Source organism: Lissotriton vulgaris, chromosome 11 (genome assembly GCF_964263255.1).
Source record: "Lissotriton vulgaris chromosome 11, aLisVul1.2, whole genome shotgun sequence".
Classification (NCBI taxonomy): domain Eukaryota; kingdom Metazoa; phylum Chordata; class Amphibia; order Caudata; family Salamandridae; genus Lissotriton; species Lissotriton vulgaris.
In genome coordinates this window covers 720,641,344-720,668,830 of record NC_141699.1, presented here as the reverse complement: position 1 = coordinate 720,668,830, position 27,487 = coordinate 720,641,344, and the positions used below count along the sequence as shown (strand labels likewise).

Here is a 27,487-nt window from a genome sequence, read left to right as displayed (position 1 = left end):
TGATGTTAATTGCTGTATTTTGGTTATAAACTGGTACTGAATGGGTGAAATCGTTTCTCAGTGTTAGTGTGTGTAAAAATAATGTAGCAATGCTATCCCAAAATACGCTTGCTCACAGAACATTATTTACATTTTCTTCCCACACAATTTGGTCAAGCCTGTCGTGTAATTTGGTCCTCACCTGCCTCATAATTCCAGTAGCCCTGCCTACAGGTTTAGAAATTTGTCAGGAGGGGGTCCTTATGCCTGAAAATGTTGGCATCCTAAAGTTTGAAGACCTCTGATGTAGTAGGGACGCTCCAGAGAGGACCTGTGCCAAGAGCAAAATAGATTACCTACTTTTGAAGGCCTGAGGCAGCAAGCTGTCAGGCTAGAAGGAGAAGATGCAAACGGTACTCTCATGGTATATTGAGAAGACAGGCTCCTGTATACGGAGGCCAGGGTTCCCAAACTTTCGTCCTTCCTGCTGGACATCTGGGACAAACCAAAACCTGCAACAGGTTGGTTGCCCATTTATTTTTGGTCCCAGCTGACTGAGAAAGTAAATAGTGTTTGTTGCTCTTGTGCGACCTGTCAAGCCAGTGGCAAGACAGGCACACAACAAAAGGCTCCATTAGACTTGGCTTTTTCAGCGCCTTTACCCCAAGACTTTTTGACCACCTGTTTTTGACCTATTTGTCGTTGGTTTTAAGACTCTGGGCTCTATACCACTGCTATTCAGTGCTAAATTGCATATGCTCTCCATGTAAATTGTATTAGGATCGGTTTTCCATGATTGGGATATGTGATTTACTAGTAAGTTACTAGTACAGTGCACTGTGTGGGCCCAGGGCATGTAAATCAAATGCTACTAGTGGCTTTGCAACCCTGGTTGTGCCACCCACACAAGTAGTCTTTCAAATGTGTCTCAGGCCTGTCACTGCAGTGTCAGTGTGCCGTTTTTACTGCCATGTCGACCTGTGAAGTACACCCACTTGCTAGGCCCTAACCTTCACTTTTCTTTAAATGTAAGGCACCCCTTGGGGAGTAGTTGGAATTACCTAGAGAATACATCTGTTCAATATTTTGCTTTTGTTCATTTGTTGTGTTGTTATTCAATTATGTTTTCACTGTATATATATGTGAAATGCAATATTAGAATGTACTAAAAAGAAGAAACACAAAGACTTAATACTAAATAAAAATGCTTTAATAAATTTGCCTAGTAGACTGGGGTGTCATTTTTGGTTGCTCAAAATTGATGTTTAATGGGATATAAACGTATAAGTAGTATAGTTTTATAAAGTAATGAATTGCAAAATAACGAACAGACATGCCTTCTCTGTCAAGGGTGCCTTAGTTGTAGTATCTGTTATGCTCAATGCAAGAGTCTTCTGGGTTTTTGGAATTATGTAGTCGATAAAACCTGAGCCTTCTTTTTCTTCAAAAGGAGCAGGACTAATCTACATGGATTAAAAGGACAGTTCAGCATATACCGGCTCCCTTATCTACCTTCCTTAAGTTCCTCCTCAAAGCACTTGTAGTGGCTGAGTTCTTCAGCCCATCATGGCATGATTGGTTTAGTGCCTTTCCCTCCAAAGTTGAATGGGGCAAACTCATGGCCACAGAAAGAAAATAGTCTGTCCCCCATACTGATGCTGGTTGTTCCCATTTATTTACAACAAGGGGTGGTGAGGAACAGAGTCTCTGAATTAAGCAGAAAGCTCTCACCCAGTCAAGAGATCAGGGCTAGATCCAACACCGTTTTTTAGCTCACTGCACCATCCCAGTTTCAGAACCTGGCTGTATGCAAATTAGTCTGTTCCTGTCCCAGTGCATGATGGGAACAGGGCAAACCAAACTACAAAAGCCAATTCTTACACTGGGAAGGAAACAAGCTCCCGGGGACCGGTTTCTGGCATTACAGCCGTCTTCGGCCCGGTTTGCTTGAATCCTGATGGTGCAATGAGCAAGGGTCTCACATCTGAGAATACCCTTCCACGCTTAGGGTGGACAAAAATATTTACAACAAGGGGTGGTGAGGAACAGAGTCTCTGAATTAAGCAGAAAGCTCTCACCCAGTCAAGAGATCAGGGCTAGATCCAACACCGTTTTTTAGCTCACTGCACCATCCCAGTTTCAGAACCTGGCTGTATGCAAATTAGTCTGTTCCTGTCCCAGTGCATGATGGGAACAGGGCAAACCAAACTACAAAAGCCAATTCTTACACTGGGAAGGAAACAAGCTCCGGGGGACCGGTTTCTGGCATTACAGCCGTCTTCGGCCCGGTTTGCTTGAATCCTGATGGTGCAATGAGCAAGGGTCTCACATCTGAGAATACCCTTCCACGCTTGGGGTGGACAAAAATATTTACAACAAGGGGTGGTGAGGAACAGAGTCTCTGAATTAAGCAGAAAGCTCTCACCCAGTCAAGAGATCAGGGCTAAATCCAACACCGTTTTTTAGCTCACTGCACCATCCCAGTTTCAGAACCTGGCTGTATGCAAATTAGTCTGTTCCTGTCCCAGTGCATGATGGGAACAGGGCAAACCAAACTACAAAAGCCAATTCTTACACTGGGAAGGAAACAAGCTCCCGGGGACCGGTTTCTGGCATTACAGCCGTCTTCGGCCCGGTTTGCTTGAATCCTGATGGTGCAATGAGCAAGGGTCTCACATCTGAGAATACCCTTCCACGCTTAGGGTGGACAAAAATATTTACAACAAGGGGTGGTGAGGAACAGAGTCTCTGAATTAAGCAGAAAGCTCTCACCCAGTCAAGAGATCAGGGCTAGATCCAACACCGTTTTTTAGCTCACTGCACCATCCCAGTTTCAGAACCTGGCTGTATGCAAATTAGTCTGTTCCTGTCCCAGTGCATGATGGGAACAGGGCAAACCAAACTACAAAAGCCAATTCTTACACTGGGAAGGAAACAAGCTCCCGGGGACCGGTTTCTGGCATTACAGCCGTCTTCGGCCCGGTTTGCTTGAATCCTGATGGTGCAATGAGCAAGGGTCTCACATCTGAGAATACCCTTCCACGCTTAGGGTGGACAAAAATATTTACAACAAGGGGTGGTGAGGAACAGAGTCTCTGAATTAAGCAGAAAGCTCTCACCCAGTCAAGAGATCAGGGCTAGATCCAACACCGTTTTTTAGCTCACTGCACCATCCCAGTTTCAGAACCTGGCTGTATGCAAATTAGTCTGTTCCTGTCCCAGTGCATGATGGGAACAGGGCAAACCAAACTACAAAAGCCAATTCTTACACTGGGAAGGAAACAAGCTCCCGGGGATCGGTTTCTGGCATTACAGCCGTCTTCGGCCCGGTTTGCTTGAATCCTGATGGTGCAATGAGCAAGGGTCTCACATCTGAGAATACCCTTCCACGCTTAGGGTGGACAAAAATATTTACAACAAGGGGTGGTGAGGAACAGAGTCTCTGAATTAAGCAGAAAGCTCTCACCCAGTCAAGAGATCAGGGCTAGATCCAACACCGTTTTTTAGCTCACTGCACCATCCCAGTTTCAGAACCTGGCTGTATGCAAATTAGTCTGTTCCTGTCCCAGTGCATGATGGGAACAGGGCAAACCAAACTACAAAAGCCAATTCTTACACTGGGAAGGAAACAAGCTCCCGGGGACCGGTTTCTGGCATTACAGCCGTCTTCGGCCCGGTTTGCTTGAATCCTGATGGTGCAATGAGCAAGGGTCTCACATCTAAGAATACCCTTCCACGCTTAGGGTGGACAAAAATATTTACAACAAGGGGTGGTGAGGAACAGAGTCTCTGAATTAAGCAGAAAGCTCTCACCCAGTCAAGAGATCAGGGCTAGATCCAACACCGTTTTTTAGCTCACTGCACCATCCCAGTTTCAGAACCTGGCTGTATGCAAATTAGTCTGTTCCTGTCCCAGTGCATGATGGGAACAGGGCAAACCAAACTACAAAAGCCAATTCTTACACTGGGAAGGAAACAAGCTCCCGGGGACCGGTTTCTGGCATTACAGCCGTCTTCGGCCCGGTTTGCTTGAATCCTGATGGTGCAATGAGCAAGGGTCTCACATCTGAGAATACCCTTCCACGCTTAGGGTGGACAAAAATATTTACAACAAGGGGTGGTGAGGAACAGAGTCTCTGAATTAAGCAGAAAGCTCTCACCCAGTCAAGAGATCAGGGCTAGATCCAACACCGTTTTTTAGCTCACTGCACCATCCCAGTTTCAGAACCTGGCTGTATGCAAATTAGTCTGTTCCTGTCCCAGTGCATGATGGGAACAGGGCAAACCAAACTACAAAAGCCAATTCTTACACTGGGAAGGAAACAAGCTCCCGGGGACCGGTTTCTGGCATTACAGCCGTCTTCGGCCCGGTTTGCTTGAATCCTGATGGTGCAATGAGCAAGGGTCTCACATCTGAGAATACCCTTCCACGCTTAGGGTGGACAAAAATATTTACAACAAGGGGTGGTGAGGAACAGAGTCTCTGAATTAAGCAGAAAGCTCTCACCCAGTCAAGAGATCAGGGCTAGATCCAACACCGTTTTTTAGCTCACTGCACCATCCCAGTTTCAGAACCTGGCTGTATGCAAATTAGTCTGTTCCTGTCCCAGTGCATGATGGGAACAGGGCAAACCAAACTACAAAAGCCAATTCTTACACTGGGAAGGAAACAAGCTCCCGGGGACCGGTTTCTGGCATTACAGCCGTCTTCGGCCCGGTTTGCTTGAATCCTGATGGTGCAATGAGCAAGGGTCTCACATCTGAGAATACCCTTCCACGCTTAGGGTGGACAAAAATATTTACAACAAGGGGTGGTGAGGAACAGAGTCTCTGAATTAAGCAGAAAGCTCTCACCCAGTCAAGAGATCAGGGCTAGATCCAACACCGTTTTTTAGCTCACTGCACCATCCCAGTTTCAGAACCTGGCTGTATGCAAATTAGTCTGTTCCTGTCCCAGTGCATGATGGGAACAGGGCAAACCAAACTACAAAAGCCAATTCTTACACTGGGAAGGAAACAAGCTCCCGGGGACCGGTTTCTGGCATTACAGCCGTCTTCGGCCCGGTTTGCTTGAATCCTGATGGTGCAATGAGCAAGAGTATACCCTGCCACTATAGGTGTGGCAGGGTATACTCAGACATGAGTCCCTTTCTCACTGCTCCATCAGGATTCAAGCAAGCCGGGCCGAAGACGGCTGAAATGCCAGAAACCGGTCCCCGGTAGCTTGTTTCCTTTCTGGTGAAGAATTGGCTTGGTAGTTTAGTCTGCCCTGTTCCCATGATGCACTGGGCCAGGGACAGACTGATTTGCATATAGCCAGGTTCTGAGCTGGGATGGGGCAGTGAGATAAATAACGGTGATGGATCAAGCCCTGATCTTTGGACTGGGTAAGAGTGGTCTGCTCAATTCAGACACTCTGTTCATCACCACCCCCTTTTCTGAATCGATTTTGGCCACTATAGGTGTGGCAGGGTATACTCAGACATGAGTCCCTTTCTCACTGCTCCATCAGGATTCAAGCAAGCCGGGCCGAAGACGGCTGAAATGCCAGAAACCGGTCCCCGGTAGCTTGTTTCCTTTCTGGTGAAGAATTGGCTTGGTAGTTTAGTCTGCCCTGTTCCCATGATGCACTGGGCCAGGGACAGACTGATTTGCATATAGCCAGGTTCTGAGCTGGGATGGGGCAGTGAGATAAATAACGGTGATGGATCAAGCCCTGATCTTTGGACTGGGTAAGAGTGGTCTGCTCAATTCAGACACTCTGTTCATCACCACCCCCTTTTCTGAATCGATTTTGGCCACTATAGGTGTGGCAGGGTATACTCAGACATGAGTCCCTTTCTCACTGCTCCATCAGGATTCAAGCAAGCCGGGCCGAAGACGGCTGAAATGCCAGAAACCGGTCCCCGGTAGCTTGTTTCCTTTCTGGTGAAGAATTGGCTTGGTAGTTTAGTCTGCCCTGTTCCCATGATGCACTGGGCCAAGGACAGACTGATTTGCATATAGCCAGGTTCTGAGCTGGGATGGGGCAGTGAGATAAATAACGGTGATGGATCAAGCCCTGATCTTTGGACTGGGTAAGAGTGGTCTGCTCAATTCAGACACTCTGTTCATCACCACCCCCTTTTCTGAATCGATTTTGGCCACTATAGGTGTGGCAGGGTATACTCAGACATGAGTCCCTTTCTCACTGCTCCATCAGGATTCAAGCAAGCCGGGCCGAAGACGGCTGAAATGCCAGAAACCGGTCCCCGGTAGCTTGTTTCCTTTCTGGTGAAGAATTGGCTTGGTAGTTTAGTCTGCCCTGTTCCCATGATGGCCAGGGACAGACTGATTTGCATATAGCCAGGTTCTGAGCTGGGATGGGGCAGTGAGATAAATAACGGTGATGGATCAAGCCCTGATCTTTGGACTGGGTAAGAGTGGTCTGCTCAATTCAGACACTCTGTTCATCACCACCCCCTTTTCTGAATCGATTTTGGCCACTATAGGTGTGGCAGGGTATACTCAGACATGAGTCCCTTTCTCACTGCTCCATCAGGATTCAAGCAAGCCGGGCCGAAGACGGCTGAAATGCCAGAAACCGGTCCCCGGTAGCTTGTTTCCTTTCTGGTGAAGAATTGGCTTGGTAGTTTAGTCTGCCCTGTTCCCATGATGCACTGGGCCAGGGACAGACTGATTTGCATATAGCCAGGTTCTGAGCTGGGATGGGGCAGTGAGATAAATAACGGTGATGGATCAAGCCCTGATCTTTGGACTGGGTAAGAGTGGTCTGCTCAATTCAGACACTCTGTTCATCACCACCCCCTTTTCTGAATCGATTTTGGCCACTATAGGTGTGGCAGGGTATACTCAGACATGAGTCCCTTTCTCACTGCTCCATCAGGATTCAAGCAAGCCGGGCCGAAGACGGCTGAAATGCCAGAAACCGGTCCCCGGTAGCTTGTTTCCTTTCTGGTGAAGAATTGGCTTGGTAGTTTAGTCTGCCCTGTTCCCATGATGCACTGGGCCAGGGACAGACTGATTTGCATATAGCCAGGTTCTGAGCTGGGATGGGGCAGTGAGATAAATAACGGTGATGGATCAAGCCCTGATCTTTGGACTGGGTAAGAGTGGTCTGCTCAATTCAGACACTCTGTTCATCACCACCCCCTTTTCTGAATCGATTTTGGCCACTATAGGTGTGGCAGGGTATACTCAGACATGAGTCCCTTTCTCACTGCTCCATCAGGATTCAAGCAAGCCGGGCCGAAGACGGCTGAAATGCCAGAAACCGGTCCCCGGTAGCTTGTTTCCTTTCTGGTGAAGAATTGGCTTGGTAGTTTAGTCTGCCCTGTTCCCATGATGCACTGGGCCAGGGACAGACTGATTTGCATATAGCCAGGTTCTGAGCTGGGATGGGGCAGTGAGATAAATAACGGTGATGGATCAAGCCCTGATCTTTGGACTGGGTAAGAGTGGTCTGCTCAATTCAGACACTCTGTTCATCACCACCCCCTTTTTCTGAATCGATTTTGGCCACTATAGGTGTGGCAGGGTATACTCAGACATGAGTCCCTTTCTCACTGCTCCATCAGGATTCAAGCAAGCCGGGCCGAAGACGGCTGAAATGCCAGAAACCGGTCCCCGGTAGCTTGTTTCCTTTCTGGTGAAGAATTGGCTTGGTAGTTTAGTCTGCCCTGTTCCCATGATGCACTGGGCCAGGGACAGACTGATTTGCATATAGCCAGGTTCTGAGCTGGGATGGGGCAGTGAGATAAATAACGGTGATGGATCAAGCCCTGATCTTTGGACTGGGTAAGAGTGGTCTGCTCAATTCAGACACTCTGTTCATCACCACCCCCTTTTCTGAATCGATTTTGGCCACTATAGGTGTGGCAGGGTATACTCAGACATGAGTCCCTTTCTCACTGCTCCATCAGGATTCAAGCAAGCCGGGCCAAAGACGGCTGAAATGCCAGAAACCGGTCCCCGGTAGCTTGTTTCCTTTCTGGTGAAGAATTGGCTTGGTAGTTTAGTCTGCCCTGTTCCCATGATGCACTGGGCCAGGGACAGACTGATTTGCATATAGCCAGGTTCTGAGCTGGGATGGGGCAGTGAGATAAATAACGGTGATGGATCAAGCCCTGATCTTTGGACTGGGTAAGAGTGGTCTGCTCAATTCAGACACTCTGTTCATCACCACCCCCTTTTCTGAATCGATTTTGGCCACTATAGGTGTGGCAGGGTATACTCAGACATGAGTCCCTTTCTCACTGCTCCATCAGGATTCAAGCAAGCCGGGCCGAAGACGGCTGAAATGCCAGAAACCGGTCCCCGGTAGCTTGTTTCCTTTCTGGTGAAGAATTGGCTTGGTAGTTTAGTCTGCCCTGTTCCCATGATGCACTGGGCCAGGGACAGACTGATTTGCATATAGCCAGGTTCTGAGCTGGGATGGGGCAGTGAGATAAATAACGGTGATGGATCAAGCCCTGATCTTTGGACTGGGTAAGAGTGGTCTGCTCAATTCAGACACTCTGTTCATCACCACCCCCTTTTCTGTTCCCATTTAGTACACTTTCTTTGTCTACTTCCTTTGCTCCTAGCTCCTATCCCCTCTCCCCTTAATCTCTCCCCTTGCCTGCTACATCGCCTCGTCCCCTGACCTTTTGTGCCCTTTGACTAAGCACTCCTTCTCCCCTTGATGGGAAAAGATCCAATAATTATACTCTGGAGTCTCAGCGAACCCGCTGAGAGAGTCCAAAGCGCTAAGGGAGCCACTCACAGTTGAGGTATGGTATGGCACCCCTTGCCAAAGCACTCCCTCTCCCCTTTTTGGTAGAAGGATCCAGTATGTAAGCCTTGGAGTCTCAGAGACCCCTTTAAGAGTCCACTTGTTATAGGGAGCTTCTCGCAACAGAGATGGGGAAATGATACCACTTTCCCAGGGATCACAGTTTACTGGACTTTGGAGGCAGCTTTGACTCGTCTACCGGTGTGTGTCCCCTTCACCCTCCCCCTCCTCTGTCCATGCTGTGTCTCTCACCCTCCGCTTCACTTTCCCTCCTTCATTCTCTGTCTCCTACCCCCTCTGAATCTCTCCCCTTACTTGCTTTTTCCATTATGTATATGTGCTTTTTGTTTGTCTTGACCTTACATGTACCTATGTTGCCATGCTCTACTCACTGTGTAATCTTTGTAACAATGTAACCTGCAACTATGGTCTGATACCTATGTAAAGCGCTCCGATACCTCCGGGTCTAGCCAGCGCTCTATAAAACCTTAAAAAAAAAAAAAAAAAAATCCTCTCTGATGAATTCACTTGGCGAGCAAGATGCCTGTAATACTTTGACATTCTGCTGAAGAGAAGAGGCTGTTGCAGAATGAACAAAATACAAATTGTATGTTTTCCATGGCCAATCTACCCTTACATGTCCACCAGGAGCCAATCTGAAGGTCTTCTGTTTTACAGACTTAATTTTCAAGTCTGTCTTCGCTGTTGGTTCGCAGTACTTCAACAGAGCACAGAATCAGAATAAGAAACAAGCTTTATTCGATTTTAAACATAAAAATCATAAAAGCACAGGTAAACAACTGTAAACTCGATGAAAAAAAATATTCCAAGATTAAATCTTTGCGCCATGTATTGTGACCTCGAGGGTATGTGATTAAAAATCACTCTGCAGTCATGAAACAAAAAACTCAGAAAAAGTTGATATATTCTACATCAAACACTAAATAGTAAGAGATTGCTTAGCATGTTTATTTACAAAAGGGCTACGCGTAATTTGTATTACGCAACTATAATCTTGCATAAATCAAATTTATTGAGCTACACATATTTTGCCTTCTTTCTTTTTTTACACTTACATCCTCGCATAGCTTTCATACCATATGTTTTGGTTGGAGCGCAAATGTCTTACAGCAACAGGGAAATCTGATTTTGATGTGTGAGCTTGTTCTCTGTGCAATTTACAGAAAAGAAATGGATGAGAGTGTCAAAAAATACTTTGTGGCAAGAAAAATTATCAAATTTCCTGCTCTTTGGTTGTGTACAAAAAACAAAAAAAAACAGTTTTACACAATAAATGTATTGCCATCTTTTCTACTCAAATAACACACACTTCTAGGGGAAAAACTAAAGAACTCTGTGCATCCCTCAGTTAAGTGACACATAGTGTAAACAGAATGTTTACCCAAAATCAGCATGGACTTGAAAATAACAGCCATGTTCAGATATCCGCCTATGGCGAAAGGGCAAAAAATTGATCGTAGCTTGTGGCGACATCTTAAAAACACTAACAACTTGTTTTATGTACCGCCTAGCAATGCACTTGTTCTGTTTTTTAAACAGTGCAAATAAACGTTGTTACTATTATCCATTACTTTGCTGAGATGACCTTAGAGGGATTCCAACTCATGACCTGCATGTTACAAAAAATGTAAGCCAAAAGGAGTTAACACTCCAAGTGACTCATCTTGTCTGCTTGATCTTCTATAGGCCCTGGTGTTTCTTAATGATAAGTTCTATTCATCTTGGTGACACTTAAACACTTACTTTTTATTTTTAAAAGCTGCTGTACAACCCCTTTAGACATTATTCCCCTAGACTGGGTAGGTTTGCAAAAGCAAGAGCACTTATAGAAGATGCTATTAAGGAAAAACGTGTTAGCCACCAAGATAGACTAGAGGCTCTTCATTCAAGGAGTGCTACTTTAATAATAAAAAATTAGTAGGTGTACCTCAGTTTGCCAAAGAGGAATCCTTGTACTTCATCTATGGGGTCATTTTGATCTATCACTGTGGTGTTCACGTCAGTCCCTGTGAAAAGCAAACAGAAAATGCAAAGCAGGTCAATATAGTGATAAATCCTAAGTAGGGTACCACACTCACTTACCTCTGCCCCTTTCCCCTTCAAACGGCCACCCACAACTAAATAAACAAAAGGGTCCACATAGGAAGAGTGATACTACGAGAAAGAAAAAAAAATTCCACATGACACCGCACACACACCAACACACACACACAGCAACACACACACCAACACACACACACCAACCAACACACACACACACACACAACACACACCCCAACACACACACAACACACACCCCAACACTCACACACACACACCAACCCCTACCCCCCACACACACACACCCACCCCAACCTGTCAGGGAGAGCCATGAAGAGCAAATTATCACAATCATGACGTCCAATGGGTAGTATATGCCGTAAAACTAATAGTGCATTCGAAATGCACACAAAAATAGAATGTCTTCCTACCCTGTTCTTTAACCAATCAACTTCTCCACACTAAACACCAGTGCAACACCCTTGATGCAGATAATCAAATATAATCAACAACAAGCATTTGCAATGCAATGGTCTCGGCATCATTAAAGGTAGAGCAATTGGCATTGCTCATGTCATATTTTTTTTTTCTTTAAATCATAAATAAATGGCATTGTCATTTACATTGCCAATACACACCACTCTGCACCTGCACTCACTACTCTGCACACTCACTACTCTGCACACTCACTACTCTGCACTCACTACTCTGCACTCTGCACTCACTACTCTGCACTCTGCACTCACTACTCTGCACTATGCACTCACTACTCTGCACTCACTACTCTGCACTCACTACTCTGCACTCACTACTCTGCACTCACTACTCTGCACTCACTACTCTGCACTCTGCACTCACTACTCTGCACTCTGCACTCACTACTCTGCACTCTGCACTCACTACTCTGCACTCACTACTCTGCACTCTGCACTCACTACTCTGCACTCACTACTCTGCACTCACTACTCACTACTCTGCACTCACTACTCACTACTCTGCACTCACTACTCTGCACTCACTACTCTGCACTCACTACTCTGCACTCACTACTCTGCACTCACTACTCACTACTCACTACTCTGCACTCACTACTCTGCACTCACTACTCTGCACTCACTACTCTGCACTCACTACTCTGCACTCACTACTCTGCACTCACTACTCTGCACTCACTACTCTGCACTCACTACTCTGCACTCACTACTCTGCACTCACTACTCTGCACTCACTACTCTGCACTCTGCACTCACTACTCTGCACTCACTACTCTGCACTCTGCACTCACTACTCTGCACTCACTACTCTGCACTCACTACTCTGCACTCACTACTCACACTCACTACTCACACTCACTACTCTGCACTCACTACAGCTTCCTTCCACAGCTAGAACTAGTGCATAATGTCAAAACAGAGAAAACAAGGAAACACACTGAAGCTGTCTGTACCACGCCAAGTTCACATTTCGAGCAGCATGTGTTAAATCACGCTTTAGACTACTTCTCTACTCAAAAGTAGTACATTTCCTTCAAAAAGATAAAAATATGACATGCAAACAGTAATGCCGAAACAAACTGTTCAGCATGGGTTTTGATTTACATGAAAACATTAATTTCACTTAAAATAATAATAGTTTTTAGCTAAATTAAATTTACATTTGGATTTAGGGCATATTCACATATTTTTAGTAAATTTAAATGTCAGTGGCAGATGGACACGCTTTCATTTAGCAGCCAAATATACAATAACTTACTGCCCCCGGAATTCCGCCGCGGCCGCACCGGAAGTCAGGCAAGGTCGCCTGTGACGGGGGCGGAGCCGCGTCCGGACCGGAAGAGGAGGCAGGCGGAGGAAATGCGTGGAGCGGCCCGGGGCTCCTGCGAGCGTGGAGAGCCCCCGGGGCCGACAACAGGACGTTGTACGCGTGTTGCGGGGCTCCCTTGACCAAGAGGGAGTCCCGGGATAGGAGCCGCAGCGTCAACTCTCCCTGCCGGTGCGGAGCAGTAAGTTAAAGGGGAGAGGGGGGGCCGGTGCGCGCGCGCGCGTGTGTGTGTGTGTGTGTGTGTGTGTGTGTGTGTGTGTGTGTGTATGAGTGGGGGGGTTCTGTATGTATGTGCGTGCGTGAGCGCTTCTGTTTCTATGTATGCGTGTGTTGTGTGGGAGCCTCGCGCAGCGCTCGTGCTAATGCGCGTGCCAGTTTAGAAATGCCTGCGCGCGACCCGGAGTGTCTCCTGGGACTGCTACTCGCTAACATAAGATCTCGGCGGAGACGCGCTTACGCGCGTCTTTTAGCCGAGACCTAAAAACCAGCACAACCTTTGTTACTGACAACATACAACCCAGCATCAATTGTACCCCAGTCCTTCACTTAAAAAAACAAAACACGGGGCGCGTGGCCAAGATGGCGGCCTGACTGGACGCATTTTCCGAGGCTCCCCGGCCCTAGACCCCTCATCACCCCTTTAACAGCGGGCAATACCCTTCCCTCCTCGCGGAAAACAGCACCTAAGGCACAGCTTCGACTCCGGCGCATTTGGCAAGCAGAATTGGAGGACGCCGCCGGCGGGAGCCGAAAGAACTCGGCTCCGGCCTTTCCCAGCGTGGTCTGGCGTGAGGGTGACTGCGTGGTTCCAGCGCCCAGGGAGATCTTCGGGCCGCGGGGCCCGGCGCGGCAGGTGTATCGGTCCGCAAGCAGAGGCCGAGAGCTGTGACCTGCCGGGAAGGACATCCGGAGCAGCGTTCGAAAGGCCGCGACACCACACGGCGGAGACGCGATCCAGCTGGTCCACGGCGACATCTGGCGGAGGCCGCACGGGCTGCAGCACTAATTTAGCCCCCGGCTTCGGGCCTGGTACACGAGGGACGGTGATCGGGCCCTGACCTCCACGCCTCGAGAGAGCGAGTGCCTGGGCAGCGGAGACCGAGGCTTACAGTGGAGACCCCGGAGGAGACCCCCTGCGACCGGTGCACCGGCTGACGTCGGGGCTCGAGGTGAGAGGAGAGCCAGCGACGGGACGGCAGGGGGAGCCGGGGGTCGGCTCGTGGGCCTGGACGACCGTGCTGCTGTGTGCCTGCGCCGGACTGAGGCGAAATCGTACTTGGGGCCGAAGGAAAAGTGCGTGCCCCCCTGCTTGCCCCGGGACTCCTGTCCAGAGCATCGAGGGCGAGTCGGCAGAGAGACAGGCGGGCGCCCGCAGGGCGGGGGATTGCGCCAGCATTAGATCACGACGGGCCACCACGGAGACAGCACGCGGAGGGCCGGATCTGCACCTGAGGCTCTTCTGCGGAGGACAGCTACAGGACCCTGCTTCTGCGCCCGGAGTGGGGCCGGCGATCGAACCCTGGGGACTTTGGCCCTGAGCGAGGGGGACGAGGGAGACCACCGGTGGTGAGCGCGCTGTCCGGTGCGGCGGCAGGGAACAAGGCAGTGGACCGACGGAGAGGCATCAAGAGAACCGAGACCGGCTCGGAAGCTGAGGTGAGCCAAGCCACTGCGTGCCTGCACCTGATGGGCAAAGGGTCACCCCTGTGACCAGAGGGTGAGGAGTGTGCCCCCCCCAGCCTGCGCCGGGCCCTGAGTTTGGGATATCAGAAGCGAGCCGATACCGGAATACTCCAGCTGCCCACAGGGAGGTGGTCAACACCGGCGATCGCACCTACCGGGGCGCCGCGGCGGCGAGCCTAGAAGACCGGGGACTGCACCAAGGGCTCCCCCACTGAGAGGACGGGGCTGCTACGCAAGAGGGGTCCGCACTGCCCTACACCATCGTCAGGAGGGGACCCCGCGTTCATTGGCTCCTAAATCAGGAACACAGTGCAAATTGGACTTTGCTCCTAAACTGGTGAGGGTGCGGACCGCAACCTGGGGGAGGAGGCCCCTGGACCACCACCAACTCTAAAGCGTCGACAACATGGTCACTGCAGGACGCACAGGTAACCGCAACATATCAGACATGCTCCACAAAAATGCTCCGAAAACGGAGAAAGCCCCAGCGCAGTCGCCCCCCAAGACGCCGGTTACCGCCGCGAGCCCGGACGACGAATCCGCCCCCATTACAAAGGCCTTTCTGGCCTCCCTCTTCAACACTCTGAGGGATGACTTCCAGGCCTTGAAGCACGAGTTGGCGGGGAGCAGCGAAAATTACGCAGGGACATAGACGGACTGGGGGAGCGCGTGGCGGCGGTGGAAGAAGCGGACCAGACCCGCAGCATGGAAGTGGAACGGCTCGAACAAGAAATCCTCCGCCTCCAGGACCAGCAGCTGGATCTCCAAGCACACTCGGAGGATCTCGAGAATCGTTCCCAGAGGAACAACATACGGGTCCGGGGAGTTCCACTGAAAGCGGAAGGGAATAGCATCGTCACCTACTTGTAAGAGCTCTTCCGGGAGATACTCGGGGAACCAGGTGAATTCGACATCCGTATCGACCGCGCTCACAGGGTCGGCCCGGCGTGCAATATTCAGAACGGTGGGATGGCAATGGTCGTGGGCTCACTTTACGCCCCAAATTCTAAACAAGAACCATTTCTCAAAGGGGCCTTGGCAGACGCGCTATAACCCAATACGAAATCTGTACTGGTGGGAGGGGACGCAAATCTAGTGATGGACCCCAATGTGGACAGGTCAGGCCATCGCCATGGGTTCGCGGGGGCAGTCTCAGTTGAGGGGAGCCAATGGCTGTCAGACATGGGATTCATTGACCTATGGAGAAAACACCACCCCACTACACCGGGCTACACCTTTTACTCTCACGTGCACCACACTTACGCCCAAATTGACCACTTTTTTTTGGCAATACTGACACAGCCCCCCTGGCAACGGACGTAGAGGTTCTCCCGGCAGCACTATCGGATCACGATGCACTAATTACACACCTTCGAGTTCCTAGGGTTGCGCAACGTAAAGGTAGATGGCGCCTCAATGAAGCTATCCTCCAACGTAAGGGTGTAAAACAACAACTCCATGACCGCATTACTGAATATCTACAGGTGAACGATACCCCAGAGGTCGCCCTGACCGCGGTGTGGGGAGCGCTTAAGGCGGTAGTGAGAGGAGAATTACTCGCTGTAGCCACCGCAGAAGCCAAAGAGAGGAGGGACAAGCGGCAGTCCCTGTCCAGCCAAGCACTTGAATTAGAACGGGCTCACAGTCGAACAGGGGCTCCCCGGGTATGGCGCCAACTAAAAGCAATTAGGGCCCAACTCTCGAGTTTTGACTTAGGGCGGAATATGCAGCCTTGCGACTGCGCCACACTTATGTAGGCGGCGACAAAACGAGGAGCTTGCTGGTGAGCAGCCTCAAAGCTAAAACCCTACGCGCAAAAATCTCCTCCATCCAGACTCGAGAGGGGCATATCACTCAAGAAGATGACCAGATCGCAGAGGCCTTCCGAGCGTTCTACGCCTCTTTATACGCGGCGGAGTTGCCTACTGGACGAACGACGGCGGAATCATATCTCAACGAGACGGCAGTCACGCCTCTTGATGAAGCCACTAGGGATTCTCTCGACGCGCCCATCAGGCTGGACGAGGTCATCTCCGCGATCGCGCGCCTTAAACCACTAAAAGCCCCGGGCCCTGATGGCTTCTCGGCAGGCTTTTATAAAGCTTTCTGCCCCTTGCTAGCGCCAATACTGACCAGGCTATTTAACTCCTTACAGGGCAGGGGCTCCATCCCCCAGGACATGCTGGAAGCTGACATTGTGGTCCTCCCCAAGCCAGGCAAGGATCCGTCTCAATGCAAGGCGTACAGACCCATCTTGCTACTCAACCTTGATCTGAAGCTATTCACTGGCGTGCTAGCAGCGCATCTGGGCCCATGTTTGCCGGGCATCATTGAACCGGACAAGCAGGATTCATCCCGAACAGGCAGTGCGCGGACAACACCAAGCGCCTGCTCCACGTCATTGACAAAGCTCACTTCAACGATTCTGATGCAATCCTCCTGTCGGTGGATGCCGAAAAGGCGTTCGACAGGGTCGATTGGGGATATCTCGACGCAGTCCTGGCACGGTTCGGGATGGGCGACCGGTTCCGCACATGGGTCGCCAGCTGCTACGCAGCCCCTCAAGCCACGATAAGTGTCAATGGGGTCTGTTCAAAACCACTAGATATTCAGAGGGGTACCAGGCAGGGGTGTCCACTCTCGCCCCTCCTATTTGCACTATACATCAAACCGCTAGCGCAACGGGTTCGAGACAATCAGGCCATCGTGGGGGTTCGGTTTGGCGGAGAACCGCAGACCATAAGTCTATACGCAGACGACGTCCTTGCGGCTCTGGAGGACCCCTCTACATCGGTGCCAGCCTTCCTCACAGAGTTGTAAGACTTCGGGAAAATATCGGGGATCAAAATGAACATCGAGAAGTCACTGATCCTGCCCCTGGGGCGAAATGCACGCGCGAATTCACAAAACCGGAGACGGTACGGAGGTCTCCTGTCACAGATGTTGCTGCCCTACCTAGGCATCTCCCTGACACCAAGCACGACCCAGACAGTTGAGAAAAACTACACGACTCTACTTGCTGACCTACAAGGCGACCTGGCAAGAAGGCGCCGGCAACCAATCTCTTGGTTGGGGCGGGTGGCAGCAGTCAAAATGACTCTCTTACCGAAAATCTTATATGTGTTCCAGACCATTCCAGTGACTCCCCAGTGGGCGTGCTCAAAAAATTGCAAGAGACCTCATTTGGAATTATGGGCTGCTCATAATGAGGATCACACAGTAGTTGCAACCGGCCAAATCTCTGGGGGGAAATTGCAGAAAGAATAAGGAAATAGCAGGCAAGCATGATCTGGAATTATTAATATCCCTGGTTATTCCTAAGTCTAAGGAAATTTATATGGTTCAGCACGGAATTCCCTTTAAATCAGCATTGCATCCTGAAATTTAACAGGGCCCAGGTATTGTGAACTCTGGGGGTGCAGAATTAACAACCACAAATCGAAGTATCTCACAATGAAGTCATGTGAAGGATAGTAAAGCTTGCTCAGTAATATGCAAAGCTACATTAAATTAATTAAAGACATATGGGTGAAGACAAAACTAAAGAATGATGCGCTTATGCAAGGGAGGTGTGAATATCATAAAATAAAAAAGGAAGACAACGTACATTACACTGAACTACATGCAGAATACAGAACTGGATAAGGAGTACTGCTATACATTATATTGGTTCATCAAATGCTTAATCATCAGTGACTTACCTATTACTTGTGTATCATCCTTTGCTTTGTACTCTGTGCTTTTAATGGCCAATTCCACTCCATAGCCTGAAAGGAAAACCTTTTCTTTGTTGGGATTCTGTAAGGAGAGATAAGCACTGATGAATAAATGCTGTTGAGATGGAGAGTCAAATGTGAGCGCAACAATACCAGCTCATGTGTCTATACTACTGAATGCACATGTAACGCATAACTCATGGTCACTGTTAAGGATACGCTACTTGCACTGGACACTAATTCTACAGTAGGCATCTACGTTTCATATTTACACACTTGGAAACAAGTTGAGCACCTTGAAACAAACAAATGTTCAAGTGCTTTTCCATGTCTTTAGACTTCTGCAGGCAGGCGTCTGACCCTTTGGTAAATCTACTGAGATAGATGACTCCCATCATACCCTTAATAAATTAGGCACTTCAGTTAAATGTTATCTTTTATTCTGTTTATCAAGGTACAGCTAAGCCTCAGAAGCATGCAAAAAATGTCTCATTAAGTCTCCTTTGTAATGTTAAATTCAACATACAATGTCCCATAAAGGTAAACAATCAGAACCATATAAGGTTCCCAAAGGATAAAGAGGGAAGATAATAGACATCAAAAAAAAGAAAATATGTAATCTACTTATGAGCAAGCCTTCTTCCCAGAGGTTCAAGTCTATGTCCTTTAAAGGCTACAATGTGCAGACCCCACCCAACCTTCAACAGCACTACGGTAAATCATTAAATTATGAATTATCTTTCTATCTCCCATCCCCAATTTCCTTCCTGGTTGACAGGAGTGTCCTTTTCCTGATGTTAACATTTTCTTACACACTGCTTTTAGTAACACCTTCTCTAGATTTTCAGCAGGGATCAAAAGTGCCTTTCCCTCTAACTCTCAAAAGCAATCTGTATCATCCCGAGAATCAGAGACTGATACTCTTCTTCCTGAAACACTATCAAATACCTCCACATTTTCTCCATCACTGAAATAAACATTGGCTGACGGGAATCCCAAAATCCAGAGCTAGTGCCGCACCTCAATTTGTCTGACTTTTTAGAACTCAAAGCCACCTTCAAAATGCTTCTTGTTGCCCATTCCATAAATTTCTTTATGCCTTTGAGCGCTGACTTGGTCTCCCTTTTGGAGATAACTAGTAGCTGCATTTTGATAGCGGAGCTTTCCAATTCCTGGTCCGTCCCCAAAACTTTGTTTCAAAGCTCTTCAATCTTCTATTCTATCCTCTTACAGCTGCCTCAGTAATGTTGGCTTTCCGATCAAAACCCGCTTGAAGGGCAATGATGAAATCGAGCAGCAATTCTTCATTCATAGCCAACACAGGAAGTCTTCATTCTCTCCTGTCACTTTTAGCGTATGGCGAGACGCAGATTAAAGAACAATTTTTTTTAAGTTTTTTCTCTTATCAGCCATTGCAACCAGAATCAACCTAACTAAGCAAGACACCAGTGTGAACAATGTAAGCTTTGGAGACCCACTCACAGCAAATAGGTAAGGTGAGTGGGCTATCACCTTGCAGCTCTTCCCTCAGGCCGACAAGAAACTTAGAGCCAGGGTAAGTGTAGATGGGAAGGGACCGGGGCCCTATCGTGGCCTGGTGATCTCTGTAGTGTTTACTGCTTCCGCATACTATTCTGCCTGCACACACCACCAAGGATGCCCCGGATTTCTGCCACAGATTCAGGTCTGGCTGCAGGCCTCATAGCAAGTAATATACTTCAGCACTACCCCTCAGGGCGAGTCAAACACTGGCTTATGGATTTAAATTCTATAGTTCCAAACAATAATCATTAGGCACATGCAAACTCTGGAAATGTTGCATTACGCTTGCTGTGCGAAATTCATGAAATTACACCATTGATGGAGCAAGGATTCGCACGAGAAGCGACTTGCTTGAATTCATGAACCTCGAATAACCCTAATCATGTAATCAACATGTTTGTCTTACTAATTTACCCCTTATTATCTCATTATTGGGTGTCTGAGTGAAGCTTGCTTATGTGTTTTCTAATCATAATACGCTTGCAAATAAAATTGCTGCTGCTACGCGGGAATTTCTACTGCGCATGCGTCTGTCTTACCCACGTGACATGACGTTCTCGCAGCTTTGGAGGGAATTCTGTCGCATCTGCGCACTAGTGCTAATATGGCTGCTCTGTGTTCTCACATGCGAGAGGCTTGCACTGCTGCTTTCGCTAAGCTGCTCGTTCTGCCTAATCCTAATGCTGTAGTCTATTATAAAGTAATGGGTATAGTGTAGAAATGCATGGTGTACAGTGTATTCATTATATTCTGTGTTCTAAATTTGTTTCCTTTACTTTACATGTATCGTAATCTTTGGGCATGGGAGGTGCTATTTACTCCATCTTGGAAGTCTTTTCCGTGCATGACAGTCTGCAGCGAGAGGATGAACTCTGTGTTATTGAACTCAAGCCAGATGGCAGTCACAGCCAAGATGTGCCTGGGAAGCTCACATCTGACCCCACTAGAAGAAGTCAAAAGTCTACAATGTATTTGTCAATAGAACATTCATTGTTATATGAAATGAAGACATCCTGAGAACCTGAATTTGATGGGCGTGAACATAAATTTGAATAGGAGACAGCAAAATTCAAAATATTAAGTGGTGTGATGACCTGTCCTCCTCCTTTGCCCAATCAAAATTGGGGATCCTTACACTTGCAACATTGGGGGGTGGTACACTGACCTGGAAAACAGTATAACTAGCGTAGGTTTAGCTAGAGAAATTGTCCGACTTGTCCGAATAGCTGACCTGTCACTGACCCAACACACTCAATAGGTGATAAAGAGCAGAGGGCTGCGGAGCACTCTGTCGGGAGGTTCGAGAACCCAATCGGGGTTCTGGGAAGTTGAAGTGCTGGTGAAGCACTTTGCTGGGGAAAGCTGTAACCCAATCAGGGTTTTGGCTGATACCTTGCAGAGAGGGAGTAGCGCAGGCGTTGCAACCGAAACTGCGGGTGCTGGTCTTAACCTATGGTGGTCCGGTCCTGATCCAAATCCTGGGGTTATCCGGTCCTGATTTTTTCCTGATCTGCACCTGCTTGCCTACTATCTTTGGGGTTTCTCCTGTCCTTTTCAACTGACCCCTGGCCAGGGTTGGTCTTCACACTATTCTAGGTAAATATAAATCTGTGTGGGTAATTGTCATCCTACTTTGCGTCCTTTTCTTTACCTTCTATGATTTGCAAAGTTTTGATTGCATATGTTCCTTTTCTTACCCTTCCCTTAGTAAATGACAACATTCATGTTTTGCTGCTTATTAGCGTGTTCCATTTTCTTACCCACCTTTTAGTCAAATGTTAATTGTGTTTTTCATGATAGTATAATTGTTCCTTTCTTTACCCACCCTATAAGGAGTTAAGCTGGATTATCTGAATTTATAGTGTGTTCCAATTTTTTTACCTTCCCTATAGTTATGTGCTAAAATAGAGTTTCGATATTGCATATTTTGTTCTCTTTTTAAACTGTTAGCAATTGCGAAAGTTCTTGGTTTTAGTATCTTCCTTTTCTTTACCCTCCTTTAGTCAAATTGAGAAAGACTGTATCTGAAAATAGTATGTTCCTTGTTTGACCTTTCCCTTATTTCAACTTTTGCTAAATGGTTGGCATAATTTATCTTTTGCATAGTTATACACTGTTCCTAATCTTGGTTATGGACAGTTTAATTGCTTTTAATCTATGGCTCATGACTTTTGATGATTAGATAAAGAGTTTGAACCTACCCTGAGTCTGGTTATTATATGAATGCAAATGTTATGGTATTTTTCCTTTTTTTGATTGCCTTTCTTTACATAACTCTCTGATCCATGTGGTCTTAGGTACCAGTGACAAGGATTGGTAAATCAATGGTATAGGAATTAATGGAATAAAATAAACTGGTAGTAGAGTGTGGGTTACCTGACTAAGTAAAATGTGTAATGGAATTATGGGCCCAGGTGAATATTGGTAAATTATAGTCAGGTGACCTGCGCGCCACCACATACAACAGAGTTCACAGCAAAATTGTAGTACAAGAATCACATGGATAGAGGCGGAAGAGGAGGGTCGTAGGATCCGGGAGGAGCTCGCGGCAGCTAACTTCGAACGTGCTCGCAGTGGATCGCAGCGCTCTCGCCAACAGCGAGTGGACAGGAAATCTCAACGGAACCCGTATCCATCGCGCCAGGGTGCCGCTGGTGGGAGAACGGGAGACGCAGGCGACGCAGCGGCACGGGACCCAGAAAGGGGATCAAGATTCCGGTGTCTGCTGAACGGGTCTGGCAATGGCGCGGACCACGAGGGAGAAGTGTCTGCATCGGACGCGGAAGACCGTACGGAACCGTCCCTCCACCCACTGGCCGTGGCCATCCGCGACTTGGAACAGGGTGGGCCACACGCCGTGGAAGGTACTGATCCTGAGACACAAGATTCGCATTCCTGAGGGGCTAAGGACCTGAGATTCTGTTTTGGCAGTCCCCCTGCCGGGGACGCACAGGTACTGTTTGCTTTGCTCTGAGGGGTGGAAACACTCCGTACTGATACGTGACTTTGGACAACTAGGTACCCACTAGGTGGGTTTTGTTTGGAGGGTGGGCGACAGACCTTGCTCCCTGGTATCCTGAACCGTCGATGGTTGCACGGGCGGGATGGCCGGGTGGCGCAGGTGGGGTGGGGGTGGGGGGGATGGGGGTTTGTTTATGTTGTTTGGTTGTTCTTGGGGGGGATGTGGGGGGAGTCATGCTTAGAAGTCTGGAGAAATGTGTGGTTCCATCATTGCAAATGTGTGCCCGACAACTCGGCCCCATGTCCTGGGGTGCACCTATCCTATCGCTATACACATGGCCCAAGCAGCGGAGTCTGGGAGGGCCGCACTTCTCACATCGAGCAACACAATGGCAGGTACACTAACTGAACCGTCCCGAGACGGGCCCGGGGTGAAGGTGCTCACGTGTAACGTGAACGGCCTGGGCTCCAAAATCAAGAGAGGCCTGGTCACGGCCTACATTAAACGGACAGCGCCAGACATTATCTTCCTACAGGAAACGCATTTGAGAGGGAACAAGTGCGCTTTTCTGGCACGGGGCCAATACGTAGTACTAGCACACGCGGGGTACACCGCGGACTCACGGGGCACGGCCATACTCATCAGGAAAACGACCCCTTTCACCTCCACGCGCACATGGTTAGATCCCCAGGGGACGTTTGCGGGGGTGCAGGGGACCTGGAGGAGGCGCAGGTATACGCTACTGTCGGTCTACGCCCCACCCAAACTTCAGGCGCGCACAATGCAGGAGATCACTAACATACTACTGCACACGGCTGATACGGTGCAAATTATAGGTGGGGATTTCAACGATGTGATGTGCACGGCACGAGATAGGTCCGGCAACACCCATGCAGTAACAACAGACACGGCACTGGCACGTCAGATGAACACGCTTGGCCTCACTGATGTTTGGAGATGGCTCCACCCCACACAGACCGAATACTCTTTCTTCTCCGGGGCACACAAAGTCTTCTCAAGATTAGATTACATCTTCACCTCGAGGCAGGAGCTATCGTTGGGGGACCAGGCTGAGTATAGGGCAAGGGGCATTTCAGATCACTCACCTCTGCTTGCACACATAGGGCGTGATGGGGGTGGCAGACGGGCCCGCTGGCACATGTCGGCATGGGACATACAGACGCCTGAAATTCTGGGAGGTATTAGGGCGGATATCCGAGTGTATGTGGCGGAGAATGAGGGCTCAGTACAGTCCAGGGTTACATTGTGGGAGGCCATGAAAACGGTCCTGAGGGATCGCTTCCAATCTAGGGTGGGTGAGGCTCGGAGGAAGCGTGATGAGGCAATTGCAACTGGGGAGGCGAACATACTGTCTCTAGAGACCGAATACCATAGCACGGGGAGTGAGATAGACCTTAGGAAACTGCTAGACGCCCAAAAGATTCACAGGGAATTGGCAACGAACGAGGCACGCACGCAGGCATTGGCCACCCTACACCGTCTTTACGATGTGGGTGACAAATCAGGGAAACTTATGGCCTGGCTGAGTAGGCGGGAGAGAGCTGCTAGGTGGGTGGACGAGATCAGGCTCCAAGGGGGCGCGCGGGCGTCCACAGACGACTCCGTGGCGGAGGCCTTCGCGGCCTACTTTGAAAATTTTTATCGGGCTAGAGACCTAGGGGGAGCGGAGGTAGTGCGGGCCTTTCTGGGAGATATGGAAGTCCCACAGTTGACCCCCGAGGATTGTGAGACCCTGGAGGCAGACTTATCACTTAACGAAATTACGGAGGCGCTGGCGCTTTTGAAGCCCGGGAAGGTGCCGGGCCCCAACGGTTTTCCGGCGGAGTTTTTCAAACGGACGGGAGACCTCCTCTCGCGCCACCTGCAGGGATTGTTCGTCGAGGCGTTTGATGCCGGGCGGCTCCCGCCAGATTTGACCCTAGCCACCATAGTCCCAATCTATAAGGAGGATAAACCCAGGGAGGAGTGCTCCTCCTACCGCCCAATCTCCCTCCTTAATATCGAGACCAAACTGTTGGCCACTATTTTGGCGCGACGCCTACGACAGGTCATTCCAGATCTAGTGCACCCGGACCAATCTGGGTTTCTCCCGGATAGGGCCACCAAACTCAACCTACGGCGAACCCACAATTGGCTCCAGGAGGTCTGTGACAGGGATGAACCCCACTGGTTCCTCTCCCTGGACGCGGAGAAAGCGTTCGACGCGGTACATTGGCCCTTCTTGATGGGCACGCTCGAACGCTTTGGGTTAGGGCCTAAGTTCTTAGGATGGGTGAAGCTGCTCTATTCGAACCCCAGAGCGAAGGTGAGGGTCAATGGAAGGCTATCCAGAGAGTTTGCGATAGAGCGGGGGACACGACAGGGGTGCCCGCTATCCCCACTGCTTTTCACCCTCACGATTGAAATCCTGGCGATTCGCATTCGGCGTAACCGGGACGTGAGGGGGTTTCACTGGGGGGAGTCGGACGCGGACCAGGAGAAAATCTCCCTCTACGCTGACGACGTTTTATTGTACATCACGGAACCGACTAGGACTATCCCTGCCCTATTTAAGGAGCTGGGAGACTTCGGGGCAGTGGCCGGCCATACCATTAACTGGCACAAATCGGTCATATACGACCCGCAGGGGGCCCCTAGAGGGGAGTGCCTGCCCGAACAGCTCCTGCACACCGCAGAGGGCTTCCGATATCTGGGGGTCTTCATCACCCGAGACGCCCGTCGTTCCTATACTGCTAACATTGACAGGATCCTGGTGGCCGCGAAGGCGGAAATGGATCGATGGCGACAACTCCCACTCACCATCCTGGGCAGGGCCGCCCTGTATAAAATGATCCTTTTACCGAAATTCTTATACGCCCTCCAAAACGAATATTACCCGCTGCCAGCTGCAACTACACCGAAAATACACGCTGACCTCCGCTCCTTCCTGTGGCTGGGGAAACAACCGAGAGTGGCACTAACGACTTTGCAGCGGCACCAATACAGCGGGGGCATCTCGCTACCCAACTTAGAGGCATACTACTGGGCTGAACACCTGGCCCCAGTCAACGAGTGGATACATGCCCCCGCAGATCACCCGACCTATGCGCTAGAAAAATCCAAATGGGGCGCAAAGACGGTGCTACACTTCCTCTACGGGGGTAAGGGGGGACGTAGGCTTCTCCCGGCAACTAGAATCACCCTAACGGCGTGGCGTAGAGCTACGGTGAAAATGGGATGGCAAAATAGACCCACCCGGCAAACCCCCCTGTGGTCCTGCAGCTGGCTGACCGAACTTCACAAACTGAGGGGATTCAAACAGTGGGATGACATTGGCATCTCTACGATCGGGGATGTCGTGGCGAGAGGGGAGCTGAAAACCTTCCAGGCACTGCAACAGGACTTTGGTCTTCATAACACACAATACTTCCGATACCTGCAATTGCGACATGCGTGGGGGGCACAGAACATCTCCCTTACCGACATTCCCCAGTATGCACCACTTGAGGGACGCCTGCTCCAGGAGCGGATACACAGAGGGGCGGTATCCATGATCTACAAAACACTGACAAACAATATGCTAGGTGACCTACAGGCTTTGAGGGAGAGATGGGAGGGTGATGTGGGCACGTTTGAAAACCTGGATTGGGAACTCATCCTCATGCACCCTAGGGAGGTGGCCATCAAATCACGGCTTCGCCTCATCCAGTTCAAGGTTCTCCACAGGGCCTACTTTGATAGGACACGACTCTTCCGGATGGGGAGGGCCGCTGATGCCTCCTGCCTGAGGTGCCAACATCCTCAGGGTGATTTTTACCATATTATTTGGGGTTGTTCTGTGATTCAGGGGTACTGGAATGAGGTCTTCACAGAATTATCAGCAGTTCTGGAGGTTGGCGTCCCCAGGGACCCTAGGCTGGCACTCCTGGGCATGTCGACTGAGGTGGATGTCACACGATACTCACTTATCTTTCTGTTGTTGGCGCTGGTAGTCGCCAAGAGAGATATAGCTAGAATGTGGGGGGCACCAGGACGGCCGAATCTGGATGACTGGAGGCGAGGCTTAGACATGTACATGGCAGCTGAGAGGGTTACGTATAAAGCGAGGGGGTGCCCGAGGAAATTTCGAAAAATATGGGCCAAGTGGAGGCACTATCACGGACTCGAATAGGGGGGTGCACTGTGGAGGGGGGGGGGGAGTGAGGGTTACGATATGGCCCACGGAGGTGGTCTCATGTACGAATGATTTGCACCTGTTGAACCTGGAGGACCCGGAGGATGAGTCGAACTAATGCTTGCGGCTTCTGCCATGTGGGGTGTGGAAGACACTGAGATCCGGGGGGTGGGGTGAGGTATGGGGGACGAGCTGTTTGGGGGGGGGGGGGGAGGTGAAGGGCGGGAAGGGGGACCTCGGATAGAGGCCTCTCAGTTGCCCGGGGATGTTCAGTGTGGAAGTTGGGAGGGGGGGTTTGGGGTGTAAAGATGGAACACGAAATGATCTTATCATGATAAATAACGTATGCTACTGTGTTCAAAAGTTGCGTATAACCGGGGGTTGCGGAATGTTGACGCCCCCCCCGGATTGCCACACTGCTTTTCTTGATGATCCGTATGATGCAACAATAAAAAGAAATTTACAAAAAAAAAAAAGAATCACATGGATAAACAGAATGTGAGCAGCTACTGTTCTTGGTGATTGTGTTTTCTGCACCATTTGTTTTAAGCACAAAATGCGTTTGCGCATCAAAAGTGGATGCAAAGCTGCATTTCATGCAACAGTATATTGCTAAGTGACAGACTTGTTTTTACATAATGACTTATTTCGCAGATATTTTGGGTAATTATACACCAAAGCAAATAATGTGAATTTCGTACACCCTTAATAATCAATCATCGGCTCAGCATCCATGGATCATAAATAAATAAAAAATATAATCACATTGTTATACT

General features: G+C 49.3%; 1 protein-coding gene across 2 annotated transcripts in view; it reads right to left on the bottom strand.

Annotated features, from left to right (window-relative positions):
• The window catches only part of UGGT1 (UDP-glucose glycoprotein glucosyltransferase 1), an 849,443-nt gene that overhangs the window by 718,868 nt on the left and 103,088 nt on the right, over positions 1-27,487 (bottom strand). For both annotated transcript variants that reach the window (XM_086943802.1, XM_086943803.1), the window contains exons 7-8: positions 18,019-18,115; positions 10,701-10,779 (exon numbers count right to left, since the gene is read on the bottom strand). In XM_086943802.1, the coding sequence (XP_086799928.1) occupies positions 10,701-10,779; positions 18,019-18,115 (176 nt within the window). The remainder of the gene's footprint in view (positions 1-10,700; positions 10,780-18,018; positions 18,116-27,487) is intronic.